This window comes from Danio aesculapii, chromosome 13, assembly GCF_903798145.1.
Source record: "Danio aesculapii chromosome 13, fDanAes4.1, whole genome shotgun sequence".
Classification (NCBI taxonomy): Eukaryota; Metazoa; Chordata; class Actinopteri; order Cypriniformes; family Danionidae; genus Danio; species Danio aesculapii.
This window is the reverse complement of record NC_079447.1, coordinates 27,601,805-27,615,420: the sequence shown is the minus strand read 5'-3', so window position 1 is coordinate 27,615,420 and position 13,616 is coordinate 27,601,805. Positions and strand designations below refer to the sequence as shown.

The window sequence follows — 13,616 nt, the reverse complement described above, 5'->3', positions numbered from 1 at the left end:
CATACACAGCGGTCTCATGGGACGTATGTTGCCCTCTTCAAAAATGCATACCCAATATGTAATCATAATGAGCCTGGGTTGATTTTTTCAATGCCATTCCTTTGTGCTGTTATTGCTATAAGTGTGGTGCTGTGGTGTTCTTCTTTTTTTAATTTGGAATGATTTTGTCATGAACTTCTCCTTTGGTGTAAACAGGCATTTTACTGAGAGCTGATTTACATCCACTGTATTTGAAGCAAATGTAAAATTTAAAATCCTAAATGTGTATCAAAAATTCACAGGAGAGCATAATTTGCTCAATGAGAAGAAAATAAAGCATTATATGGTAATGTATTCATGGAATATTACAGTTTGGAAAACTGTTGCGCAAGATTTTTTTAATCCTTAAGTTATATATAAGTATATGAGAATTGTGTCCTTAATCAGGTGGAAAGGATTCTAAATATTCCAACTCCTTTTTTGTTTTCACATTATGAACTGCTTCCCTCTGGTAGGAGATAGAGAGTCCCTAAGTGTAGGTTAAACCGATATAAGAAGTCCTTTGTACCAATTTCAATGGGTTTATTTAACAAGAGTTTCTCTTAATTAGCATAAAATTATTGTAACTACTGTAGTTTGTATTGTTTTTATTGTTTTTTTTTTTTATGAAATGTCTGCAGCAATATGGTGATGCCCATAAAAATATCCTGTCAAGGACAATACAGTTTACTACTACTACTACTTTAGTAAAGCTAAATGAGCAACATTTGTGGCATAATGTATAATAATACACTCAAAAAATTACTTTTGCTACTATTTATTTAAAACTGAGTTCAAACAACACGATTCATAAGTTTTTGTGGAGACAACGTAATTACTTTATGTTCAAATTCACTTTTTTGGACTCAATCCACTATTTGTAAAAACTAATAAGTGAACTTAATCGATTTGTGTTGGGACAACATGAAAAAATTTTGTGGAACCCAGCATTTTTTAACAGTGTAGCAATTTATAAGTAATAAAATACAAATTTTCAATAATAACACCTATATTAGATTTAACATGATTTTAATTTTAGTGTATGAAATGGTTATTGTTGTTCTTGCAAGCCATGACACAATGCTATAGAAACTAAAACCCTGGACAAAGAAAGAAAACAATAAAATAGCACATTTTAGCACAATGGTATTCAAATAATATTTACAATTTCAAATATTTGATCATTTTCATAAAGAATGATTTATATTAAGACTTTATTGATGGAGGTTTGTAAATCTAAGGTCATATTCCTTTTAAATCCTATTGTCACCTTTCACTTTCACCGACTTTCAAACTGACAGATCATTTTTGTGGTTTTAACACAACGCCACATATGAATTGATTGCTCAATTTCACTGCAGGGAGATTTATCAAAACACCTTTTAATTAAGCACTGATATAACGAGAATTTCTAGTTGCACATTTCCCCAAAGACACCCACAAAATCTGTTGACCAAAACTATGGAATTACCTTGATCTATTTTTTCCACTGTATTCATTATTTTTTTTCCCTGTGTGACGAAAGCACTGACATCACTGCTTGTGTCACATATTTAGGTTTTTTTTCCATTCTCATTGGCAGCGTTGCTAACAAAACATCCTCCAATTCTGTTCTGCTCTTTTCTATCCGATTATTCCCTTTGCTCTCTGACTGTTTCCCCTCTCTTGTCTCTTGCTGTTTTCGTGACTGCCTGTCAAGCAAAGTGAATCAACCCTCATTCCCCTCCCAGCCCTGTCTATCCAAAGAGCCTCATCAGAGAAACTCAGACTCGGCCTGCTGTCTGCTCGCCTGGCCACTGTCACCTCCTAATAGCCGTCAGCTGGAGAAAAGTAGGAGGAATAGAGAGAAAGAGAGAGAGAGAGAGTGTAGGATAGAAAGGGAGAGGGGGAGAGCGAGGAGGGGGCGGGTGAAAGGAGAGCTGTGATCCAGACAGCGAATCACATGAGCACAGATCTGTTTACAAACTGAGCAAGAGAGAAGTCATCGGCACCATTACGTGGAGACAGAGCTGCTGGAAAAGACGACAGGAAACGCACTGGAATCCTATCACTTTGTCTGGAAAATGAATTTTATCCTTTTGTGTCTCAGCAGAGCAGATGGTGTGAGGAAGACACAGCTTTGAATGGGCTGCTTTCACCACGGCTGTACTGCCACTGCTCTTCCTCCTCCTTTGTTACCGGGGAAAACGGTTGACTCTAACGTGAGGGTGAGAATCTTGAGCAAGAAGACTATAGAGGAAAGTGGCTGACGACAATAGAGGAAGGGGTGAGCCTTGTAGACAATGTGCATTTTCTCTCTCACTGTTTTGTTATCGTGACTCCACAGAGAGGTGCAAAATGAAAACCGCCAATGACAGCAACTTCACGTCAAGCGTGATCCGTTGTTGACGTGAAACCACACTGCCAATCTTTCGTATTCTCTGCTGCAGTTTGGATCGCGATGCTGGAAAAACAGAGCGCTTGGTTTTCAACCTCGCCTGTGGCTGCACAAAGCATTTGAGATATCAAGAAGTAGGTGTTGATATCTGCCCGTGTTTACACAGGTCTCGACAATGACTGACTTGGCTTTGTGAGTTTCAACACAAAGAAAACAAAATCACTCTGCCTTCTTCCATTTCCCAGTGAGGCGCTGGTGGGTGATGGTAATGTGTTAACCAGAGGCGTTGAAGATTCAAACTCATGCTCTTATGGTGGGAGTTTTGGGAGTGCAAACTTATATTATTGAGTGAGGGGATCATCCCACTCCTTTGGCCTGGTTTCAACACTGTCTCTTCGGACACAACTTGCAGGATCATCTAGTATAGTGGAGCAATCTTGCACCTATCCAGTGGTGTAACGGTGAGTATGATTCATAACCCCCTCCTCCTCTTCTTCCTCCCTTCATTTCTAGTTGCAACATAATCCGAACGGCTCCCTAACCATGTGTTATTCACAGAGCCCTCGACCCTCCCACTGGCTTCCTATCAATGTTTAACCGAAATCCTCCTTAAATTACTAGCACCTGAAAACCCAAGCCTTTTAACCTTTCTCCCTATTGGCACTCGCTTTCTGCCATGACCTGAAGTTGAAGAGACACACTTTGTGTCTGTGTCTATTGTGTGGTTGTTTGGCAGGATTCAACCCCCGAGGTTGGTTATTATTGTTTTCGCCCCAAATGGTGCTTCCTGACTGAGCTGGTGAGGCCTTCCCATCTCCTGCCTCCCCCTCAAACCCTCATAGATGGACCAGATGGTGGCTTTATGGCAGAAAGGGCGCACCACTCGTGTTTGTCTTGCGCACAGACAATTGGCCAGGCTTCAATCTCGCTGCCAAATGTTCTCTCTCGCTCTCTTATAATTTGCTGAGAAAGAATGGTCAGATAATAGGATATTGAGTTTTTTACGTGCATCTAAAGGGAGTGAAATGCTGAAACACAGTGTTTAAATAGTTCTGAATAGTGTTTAAATCATTGATAAACTCTTTATAATGTACTTGTCACTCCATTAGGAACTACTGGCCCTAAAACAGCAATGATTTTTTCCTGAAACAGTTGAAAGTTGTAGTCTAGCTATAGTTAAGCTATAGGTTTCAATTAGGGCACGGTATTGGAAAATCTGACATGGGGATATTTTGTTTTCCTGCAATATATATTGCGATATGAATATAATTTCAATTTGAATAGGTTTATTTGGAAAGATTTCAATCTTTAGATTGACTAAGACGATCAAGCCTTTTTCTATGCAGTGCATCTGCTTGAAATACAATAAATTACAAGCAAAATAACTAAACAAACAGTGCATTATGGGTTTCCAAGGAGAATAACAGTATTCAAGTACAGAAAATAATGTAAATTACGTGGTCATTGTTGTATTGTTTAAAAAATAACAACATCTTTATCTTCTATTCATTCATTCATTTTCTTTTCGGCTTAGTCCCTTTATTAATTAGGGGTCGCCACAGCGACATTACGCAGCGGATGCTCTTCCAGCCACAACCCATCACTGGGAAACATCCACACACACTCACTCACACTCATACACTACGGACAATTTAGCCTACCCAATTCATTTGTACTGCATGTCTTTGGACTTTGGGGGAAACCAGAATACCCGGAGGAAACCCACGCGAACGCAGGGAGAACATGCAAACTCCACACAGAAACGCCAACTGACCCAGCCGAGGCTCGAACCAGCGACCTTCTTGCTGTGAGGAGACAGCACTACCCACTGCACCACTGCGTCGCCCTCTTTATCTTTTAATCTTCAATAAATAATCCAATCCTACGATGTGACTATTGTAGATACACACACAGGGATATCGATGCTCACACTTACAGTAGGGCTGGGCGATATGGCAAAAATGCAATCTTGATAATTATTTTCCATAATGAACCATAACGGTTTACATTTCGATACCAGTTGTTGCTTCCAGATTTAAAAGAGTTCCACAACAATGACTGAAGCCACAAAAATCTGACGGTCTATTAAATGGCATAACACATTTTTGTCCAATAAATTTTTGGTGGCTGAAAATTTGATACATCTCTAATATCAACACACTTTTAAATTCATAGTTGAACATGTTATTGGCTCTTAGATCATTATAATCTAAAAAAGTCCAGAGTTTATCATTATTATTGACATATATTTTATCGCGATTTGATATAATATAATTTATCGGTCCAGCCCTACTTAAACGACATATTGTTCAGCCTTAGTTTCAATACTGAAATCTTTATTAGTAATTGCATCAAACTGCATGAGATTTTACATACATTTAATATAATTATTAAAGACAAGACTTCGCATTTTGCTGTTACTTCAAATTAAATTTGCAAACATGATTCTACACACATGGGAAGCGTATTAGCATATGGCTACTTGTGTTTCCTTAAGTGACAGAGAGTAAGGAATATATGTAATAAATAAACAATTCTACACTGTAAAAAATATATGATCAATTAGTCTTGACAACATATGCTTTTAGTTCTTTGTAACTTATTAAACTAAGTTAATCATTTTTTGAATTTTTATAAGTTAAGCAAGCTGTTTTAAGTTGGTTCAACATAAAATGAGTTAACATGATTCAGCTGAAAAATGTAAGGCAACCAGGATTTTTTTTACAGTGTATATATTCATTCATTCATTTTCTTTTCAGTTTAGTACCTTTATTAATCCGGGGTTGCCACAGCAGAATGAACCGTCAACTTATCCAGCATATGTTTTACGCAGTAGATGCCCTTCCAGCTGCAACTCAAAACTGGGAAACAGTGTATATACAAATATTCAATTCAAAACTTATTCTGAACTGTATAAAAATATATATATATATATATATATATATATATATATATATATATATATATATATATATAGATATATAAAGGTTTAAAAATCACAATTAATTAGGAGGCTGCACTGTGATTCTTAATAAAGGCAAATTAAACAGCACACTAATATACAGGGGCTAAGAAATGAAATGTATTATACTGTATTGTTTATCGTTCTGATGACTGAAAACTTCATTCCAGGGTTATTATAAAATATATTGATAAAATAAACATTAACTGAAAATAAACAAAAAAAAACTTTTTTTTACATTAAAAACTATTAATTTATATATAAAAAACGAATTAACTATAATGTTAAATATAAAAATACTTTATTTTTGAAGACAATAGTTACTCAATGATTCTAATAATAAGTCACTGAATTGCACAATAAAGTGCACATGTTTGTTATTTACGTTAACAGTGTTTGGTCAGAATTACCCGTCATACTGTACGACAGACATTAACACTTTGCCAGAAAGCCCAGGGCAGTATTCATTCTGTCATTTTATAGGGAGCTAAATCATTTGGGGTTCAAAGATGACTGTTAAAGCCACTGCAACATCATGTTGAGTTTGCAATTAACATGTTGCCTTAGGATATAAGTTAATCCGCTGTTGTCTGAATAATATTCACTGTTCTGGAAAAAACTCCCACATGTGATGAAGTAGCTTAAGCCCAAAAGTCAACTTGATACCCACAAGGACTTTTGGAGGATTTCTACAAGACTTGAATATGTTTTTTACTGTACATTGCTTTTTAACGTGAGCATATTTGTGTGTTATATTTAAAGAGCATGTATTAAACTGAACAGCTGTACTGTTTTGGTGACATTTTTTTAACATGAACCCTGTTAAGTTGGATCCTACCCTCATCATTTTCATGAAGGAAAGATCCCAAGTACAATCTATACTGTAAATACTGAACTTTCAAACAAAAACCTGTTGTGCTGAGCTGTCAAAGACAATCGAGACATGATCCAACACCGGTGTGACATCGCTTGTTTTTCGCTTTTAAAAGATGTATTACAGTGAAAAGTTCATGCTGCTCGGCGAGGTCCAACAATGAGAGCAGTGTTACATGGAGTTGAGAAACACGAGGACAGTCCGCAGGCTCACAGTATGCAATATGCATGCAGGGGCCACTGAGAAGCGTACACATGAGAATCACAGTGATGTGTGTTGTCTTTCAAGGGTCTGACAGAGAGAGAAATATGCCACCTACTCGCATGACTGATTCATGACGTATAAGTGACGAAATCAATGGTTGTGCTTTTAGTACATTTGAATCGTGCATTCTTATTTATGATAATACAAGATGATGCAAAAACGGATGCTATTCCAAAAATGAATGCCATGACTCTCATTATAAACTTTAGAGGGTATGTTTGACAAATGCATGGTGTCGTTTGTTCTCTTGCAGCATGCATTTGTGACACAGACTATAGACACACTCTGCAAAATGACCACAGACATCACCGGTCGTCTTCCACTCAACGTCTATCTCATCATTCTTGGGATCGGCCTCTTCATCTTCATGTTGAGCATGATCTTCTGTTGCTACCTGTTCAGGTAACGGTCTGTCTGTCTGGCTAGCTGTGTGTCTGTCTGTCTGTCACTCAATATACACAATAACTTGCCAACCTGCCTAGTTAACCTACTAACCTAGTTAAGCCTTTAAATGTCACTTTAAGCTGTATAGAAGTGTCTTGAAAAATATCTTGTCAAATATTATTTTCTGTCATCATGGCAAAGATAAAAGAAATCAGTTATTAGAAATGAGTTACTATTATGAATATAAAACTATTATGTTTAGAAATGTGCTGACTTCAGCTGTATCTATCCGTCCGTCCGTCCATCCATCCGTCCGTCTGTCTGTCTATGCATCTATCTATCTATCTATCTATCTATCTATCTATCTATCTATCTATCTATCTATCTATCTATCTATCTATCTATCTATCTATCTATCTATCTATCTGTCTGTCTATCTATCTATCTATTTCTCTGTCTGTCTGTCTATCTATCTATTTCTCTGTCTGTCTGTCTGTCTGTCTATCTATCCATCCATCTATTTGTTTGTCTGTCTGTTACAGGTAAACACAAATGCCAAGATATTAAAAATACAGTTGCAATCTAAATTATTAGCCCCCCTTTGAATTTTTTTATTCTTTTTTTTAAATATTTCCCAAATAATGTTTAACAGAGCAAGGAAATTTTCACAGTATGTCTGATAATATTTTTTCTTCTGGAGAAAGTCTTATTTGTTTTATTTCGGCTAGAATAAAAGCAGTTTTAATTTTTTAAAAACCATTTTAGGGTCAATATATTTTTTAGCCCCTTTAAGATATATATTTTTTAGATAGTCTACAAAACAAACCATCATTATACAATAACTTGCCTAATTACCCTAACCTGCCTAGTTAAGCTAATTAACCTAGCTAAGCCTTTAAATGTCACTTTAAGCTGTATAGAAGTGTCTTGAAAAATATCTAGTAAAATATTATTTACTGTCATCATGGCAAAGATAAAATAAATCAGTTATTAGAAATGAGTTATTAAAACTATTATGTTTAGAAATGTGCTGAAAAAATCTTCTCTCCGTTAAACAGAAATTGAGGAATAAAATAAACAGTAGGGCTAATAATTCTGGGGGTTTAATAATTCTGATTGCAACTGTACATAAGGGTTATTAAAGCAATAATAAAACAGTAATGGCTGATATTTCAATGGTAAAAAAAACCTGTAAAAATACTACAGTAAATATCCCTGACCTGGTATATTCTATATATTTATTGTGCTTTAATCTGATTGTGGATAAGTTATTTGTGATGAGCTTTGGTTCATCATATGACTTTCTTATCACCACAATGCTTATAGTTGTGGTTTTGTCTGTATAACAGTGTTTCAAAGCGTTTGGTGTATAACACAAAATTAATGAAATACGGTAGTTTATAATAAAACAATTATACTGTTTTTAACAGTAAATGTCTGGCAACCACAGCTGCTGTTTTTTTTACTGTATTTTTTACAGTGTGCAAGTAGTCAGGTAGAGAACATTGCAGAAAAATGATATAGTGAAGAGAAACACTGCTGTATGCAACAAATGTTTTTATTTCACAGACTCAGACGACAGGGAACACAAGAACAATATGGATATAATGAGGTAATTCATTACCTTAATCAAAAAGTGTGTCAAATCTTTTCATTTTGATGCAACAAAAGTTTAATGTTTTAATAATTTTTTTTATTTTAAATTAATGTTACATTGTCATTTAGCATAACACTGATGTAAAATTAAAACAACATACCTATTTTGAACAGTTTTTAATTAAATTTGTACCAATGTAAAAGACACACACAATTAAATGCCTTTTTTTCTTACAGGTTGTTCTAAAAGGCCCAGGGAAAAAGTTGAGTCTTCTCGGAGTAAGTAACCAAAGACAAATAGAAAAATACAATAAGTAATGACAAAGTTTTGTCATTTTAATCTGGTATAATCTTTTTTTTTTTACTGAAACACTAAACAAAATGACAGACAGATAGAAGGTCCAGGCAGACTTTTACTTCATCACCATTTTATAAAAAGCAACTTGACCATTCTGTAACTAACATGAGGATTCTTTTCCCTCTCCAACCTTCATTATATTTTCAGTCAACCATCAAAGTTGAAGTAATAATACTATGAGTTGTTCCCGATGTGTAACTGAATATAAATGAGAACAAAGCCCTCCGGCTGTCTCTCTTTTTTTTCATTCTTTCTCTTTCACTCTGCAGCAGACCTGTGCGGTTTGCCTGGAGGAATTTCGAAGCCGAGATGAACTAGGAGTTTGCCCGTGTTCTCATGCCTTTCACAAGAAGTAAGCTCTTTTACAATCTTCTTCTCACCCTATCCAATCTTTCTAATTATTATTTTGTAACTCTGTAAATATGCTGCTCACACTGACTCTGACACAAAACAAGTCTGCTTCGAAATCAAGTTGCAGATTCCTGAGACACCGAATATTGCTAGAGGCACTGAAAGAAAAATGAAAAGCACAAAACAAATTAAGCTGTCAAGGCATTGCGACTTAAACATGAGTATTATTCTCATGTCAGCCTGTTTGTTTCAGCCTGTCATTTTGTGACGTGGCCATAATGCATATCAGCACTGGAGTCTATAGATAACTAAAGCATAATAGAGCCAGCTATCTCTTCACTTTTCACCTTGTCTTTTACTCAGGTGTCTGGTGAAGTGGCTGGAAATCCGCAGCGTCTGTCCCATGTGCAACAAACCCATCTGCAGACTCCAGCCAGACCCGCCGCAGGGGGCCGAGGGGCCCCAGAACCCCCTGGAGGTGTGACAGAAGAGGGACGTCTCTTCTCAGAGATAGACCGGCTATCACACACCTAAAAAAACAGTGTTAAATCACCACACTACTGAAGCAGGCAGTTGAAGAAGAGTCCCAAATACAATTCTCCTGCTGATGGGGGGAGGGAGGGGAGGTGGGATTTTTGCGGTGAAGCTGAACTCATGAACTCGTGCTGTGTTCTTGGTCATAATGTAGCTTTCAGCAAGATAGATCGATGCCTTGTGGACTCCAAACAGATGAAGATATTCAGATTGGGCACAAAACGGGGGGTCTGAGTTGGCCAATCTGGGCAGTATAGTCTCCATCTGAGATGCACTGTGGTCAGAATCTAAAGTCAGGAACAGCTCAGATACCCAGGTCTGGAGCTTGAGGTTCTGTGTGGTCATCTGTGTTTACTCTTGCCAATTTTTTGCCGTTTGACGCTCATTGTTTAAGAGTCATGAAAGTGTCCTGGGTGCTAAAGGGAGCTCATAAGAACCCATGTAGTCCAGAAGAACCACATAAAAATGAGATTTGGCCTATTTAAGCTATTTAAGGTGGATGTTTTGTACTATATATGGCTCTCAATAAAATGTATAGTTTCTGTGATGGAACTTCTTTGTTTTGTTTATTTTATTTTAAATAATGGCTTCATTTTGGAACACGGAGGATTAATCTCATTGTCATATGTTGCCATTCATTCATTAATTTTCTTTTCAGCTTAATCCCTTTATTAATCTGGGGTCGCCACAGCGGAATGAACCAACAACTTATCCAGCACATGCTTTACGCAGCTGATGCCCTTCCAGCTGCAACCCATCTCTGGGAAACATCCATACACACTCATACACTATGGACAATTTTAGCTTACCCAATTCACCGTCTTTGGATCGTAGGGGAAACCGGAGCACCCGGAGGAAACCCACGCGAATGCAGGGAGAACATGCAAACTCCACACAGAAACGCCAACTGACCCAGCTGAATCTCGAAACAGCGACCTTCTTGCTGTGAGGCGACAGCACTACCTACTGCGCCACTGCGTCGCCCCATATGTTGCCAGTAAAGTGAAAATGACTCAAAGAGACTGTCATCATATCCCATCACTGTTTTAGTCAGGTAATCTCAAACATAATATTTATTCATTCATTCATTTATTTTCCTTTAGCTTAGTCACTTTATTTATCAGGGGTCACCACAGCGGAATGAACCACCAACTTATCCAGCATATGTTTTACACAGCGGATGTCCTTCCAGCTGCAACTCAATACTGGAAAATATCCATACACACCAGACCCGTAGCCAGCCTAGTGAGAAGGGTGGACCTTTTGCGGTTATATGCCTCATTTAGGCTACTATTTAATTACGAGAATTAAAAACTGCATTTTCATGACATTTTAAGCTGAAATAGATTGTTGGGTGGTCATCATAAAAAAAGTACATTTAAAAATTCATGAATAATACCAATAGCCAATCTAGTTTTCAAATTAAAGTCCCTTTTGGAATAAAACCCGAATGAAAGTTACTTGTAAAATATTTTCTCTATTTAAAAACAATACAGTAGCGAAAGATGACTTGACCTCATCAGATTGTATGTTCTCTTGCACAGCTAGATATTGGACTCATGAAAAATAATTGTGTGCACTGGTCAAAACTGATTAGCTGAAGTCACACCGAAGCAACACCCAACAGAGGATTCCACTTGGTCTTAAAATCTTGTTCAACAGGTTATTTTCACTATTTATGATGGCATAGCAGTCAAAATAGGACAAATGAGCCCATGTATGGGACAAAATCTGGACCATTCTCAGTGAGAGGTGGGTCTTATACACTTATGTCTAAACCACCCAAAACCCCCCTGGCTATGGGTCTGCACACTCATACTCTACGGTCAATTTAGTTTATGTAATTCACCTATAGCGCATGTCTTTGGATTGTTGGGGTAAACCGGAGCACCTGGAGGAAACCTACGCAAACACAGGGAGAACATGCAAACTCTACACAGAAATGCCAACCCACCCAGCTGGGAATTGAACCAGCGACCGTCTTGCTGCAAGGCGACAGTGCTATAGTATACGTGTATAAATGTTGTAACATAAAAACATTAACTAATTAACAGTAAAATATTACATAAATAAATAAATAAAGTGTCAATAACAATGCATATGTCCACCCTGTCAAGGAAGGATTTGTGACAGGGTGATCAATGACAGGGAGGACATTTTTGGCTAAAGATAGCATTTATTCAATACAGGTTGTACCTGCAGCTGGCAAAAGTGTTTCCCCATTCAAGCTCTTTGTACACACCCTAAAAGCTATATTTTTGATTTCTGATTTTTTTATATAGTTATAAATATTTTACTATGACACGGCGGACATGTTACCCTTGACAACATTTCGTTTCAAACACAATATGAGGAAAAATAGGAAACATAAGTGTAGATAGTTACTGTGTGCACATCAGATGTTTTAACCTCCTTTGAAGAAAAGCAAAATGGGCATGGGGGTGCCATTGAGTACATCAGAGGGTTTCTTAAAGGGGTATTTACCACATCATGACAGGGTGGACAGCAATTTCAAGGACACGTGCAAAATGATTAATAATATTATGAAAACAAAATAAAAGTTATCAAAATGACTTATTTTATCAAATAACTTGTTAAAGACAATAATAAAGACAATAATATTTAAAAATATTTTTAATTTGATTTAATTTACCTACTTTTTAGACTCACTGAAGTTGGCTGAGCAGTGTGTCACATAAATTAAATCCCAAAATCACATGCATTAAATGAAAGAATATGGCAAAAATTGACAAAAACATATTTCAAAACACTTATAATTCTACCTGCATGTGTGTAAATGTTTTACCAATCATATTGAACATTAGAATTTAATTATTTCACATTATATAGGACTGATTCAATCTTGTGGGACATCAAAGGCACCTTATAGTCATAATGATAATTAATAACATAATTATAATTGTATATTTTTCTGTCATTATTATTTCAATTGTCGCGTAAGTTATTTTAACTATCAATCTTGAGTATTGTAATTTTTTAGAGTCAGGGATCAAAGTTATTTTAACTCAATACCGTGTAAATATAACTCATGTATAGTGTTGTACAAGTAACTCTCTTAACAGTGTTATTTTAACTCTGATATTGGGACAATATGTTCACTCATTCTTCCTGTAGTTGATTTTGACTCTGTTAGAGTAAAAAAACTGCTATTTTTGCAGTGTATATTTTGTTTTAAAAAAGTGCTGCATATTGTTTGAGATGGCCAAAACAAAATTAGGAACCCATAAAACACAACAAAGGTGCGATCGTATCATTAGAACAGACTCAATGACCCAGTGTGTAGTTACAATAAGGATCTCATGACTTGTGTGGAAAGTGAATTATCTTGTTTGAATGGCTCTGCATCTGCTGTTTGTCGTGCTTAAACGTGAATGTGTCTATTTCAGGAGTCAACAAAACACATTGATGCAAGTCCTGTTATTCTAAAAGCTATGCAGTTGAGCTCCTATAATCTTGCTGGCCGAGTGTGAACTTGCTGAAGGCAGCTGAGGAACACAGGGTAATTTTCTCTGAGTGTTGGACAAGCATGTTATTGTTCTGATTAAAAGAGAAGAGTAACATTTGTGAGCTGTACAGACTTGCTGCCATATGGTGATCTGCTGCAATGTGCTACTTCAGGACGTCTGACACTTTGTCAGGCTAAAATATTGCCTCTGAAAGATGCTTTAAAGTGATAATATACACAAGACTAAAGTCAAGACATTAGCATTTTATATGCATAATCATTGGCTTTACTTCGTGGACTGTCACCACAAATTAGCATGCACTTCCAATGCCATGATTTTCAGTAGCTATAACCACATGTTATGCAGTGACTCACACAGCTATGAAACACTGAGGCTTCACTTTCTGGAGCTCAAATGAACACTTTGCTCTG

General features: G+C 36.6%; 1 protein-coding gene across 1 annotated transcript; it reads left to right on the top strand.

Annotated features, from left to right (window-relative positions):
- The first annotated feature begins 1,927 nt into the window (after positions 1-1,927).
- Positions 1,928-10,270, top strand: si:dkey-51a16.9 (RING finger protein 122). The gene is made up of 7 exons (XM_056471157.1): positions 1,928-2,529; positions 2,641-2,856; positions 6,749-6,897; positions 8,449-8,491; positions 8,713-8,754; positions 9,103-9,185; positions 9,548-10,270. The coding sequence occupies exons 3-7, from the start codon at positions 6,788-6,790 to the stop codon at positions 9,666-9,668; spliced, it is 399 nt and encodes a 132-aa protein (XP_056327132.1). The 5' UTR covers positions 1,928-2,529; positions 2,641-2,856; positions 6,749-6,787; the 3' UTR covers positions 9,669-10,270.
- The last annotated feature ends 3,346 nt before the right edge of the window (positions 10,271-13,616 follow it).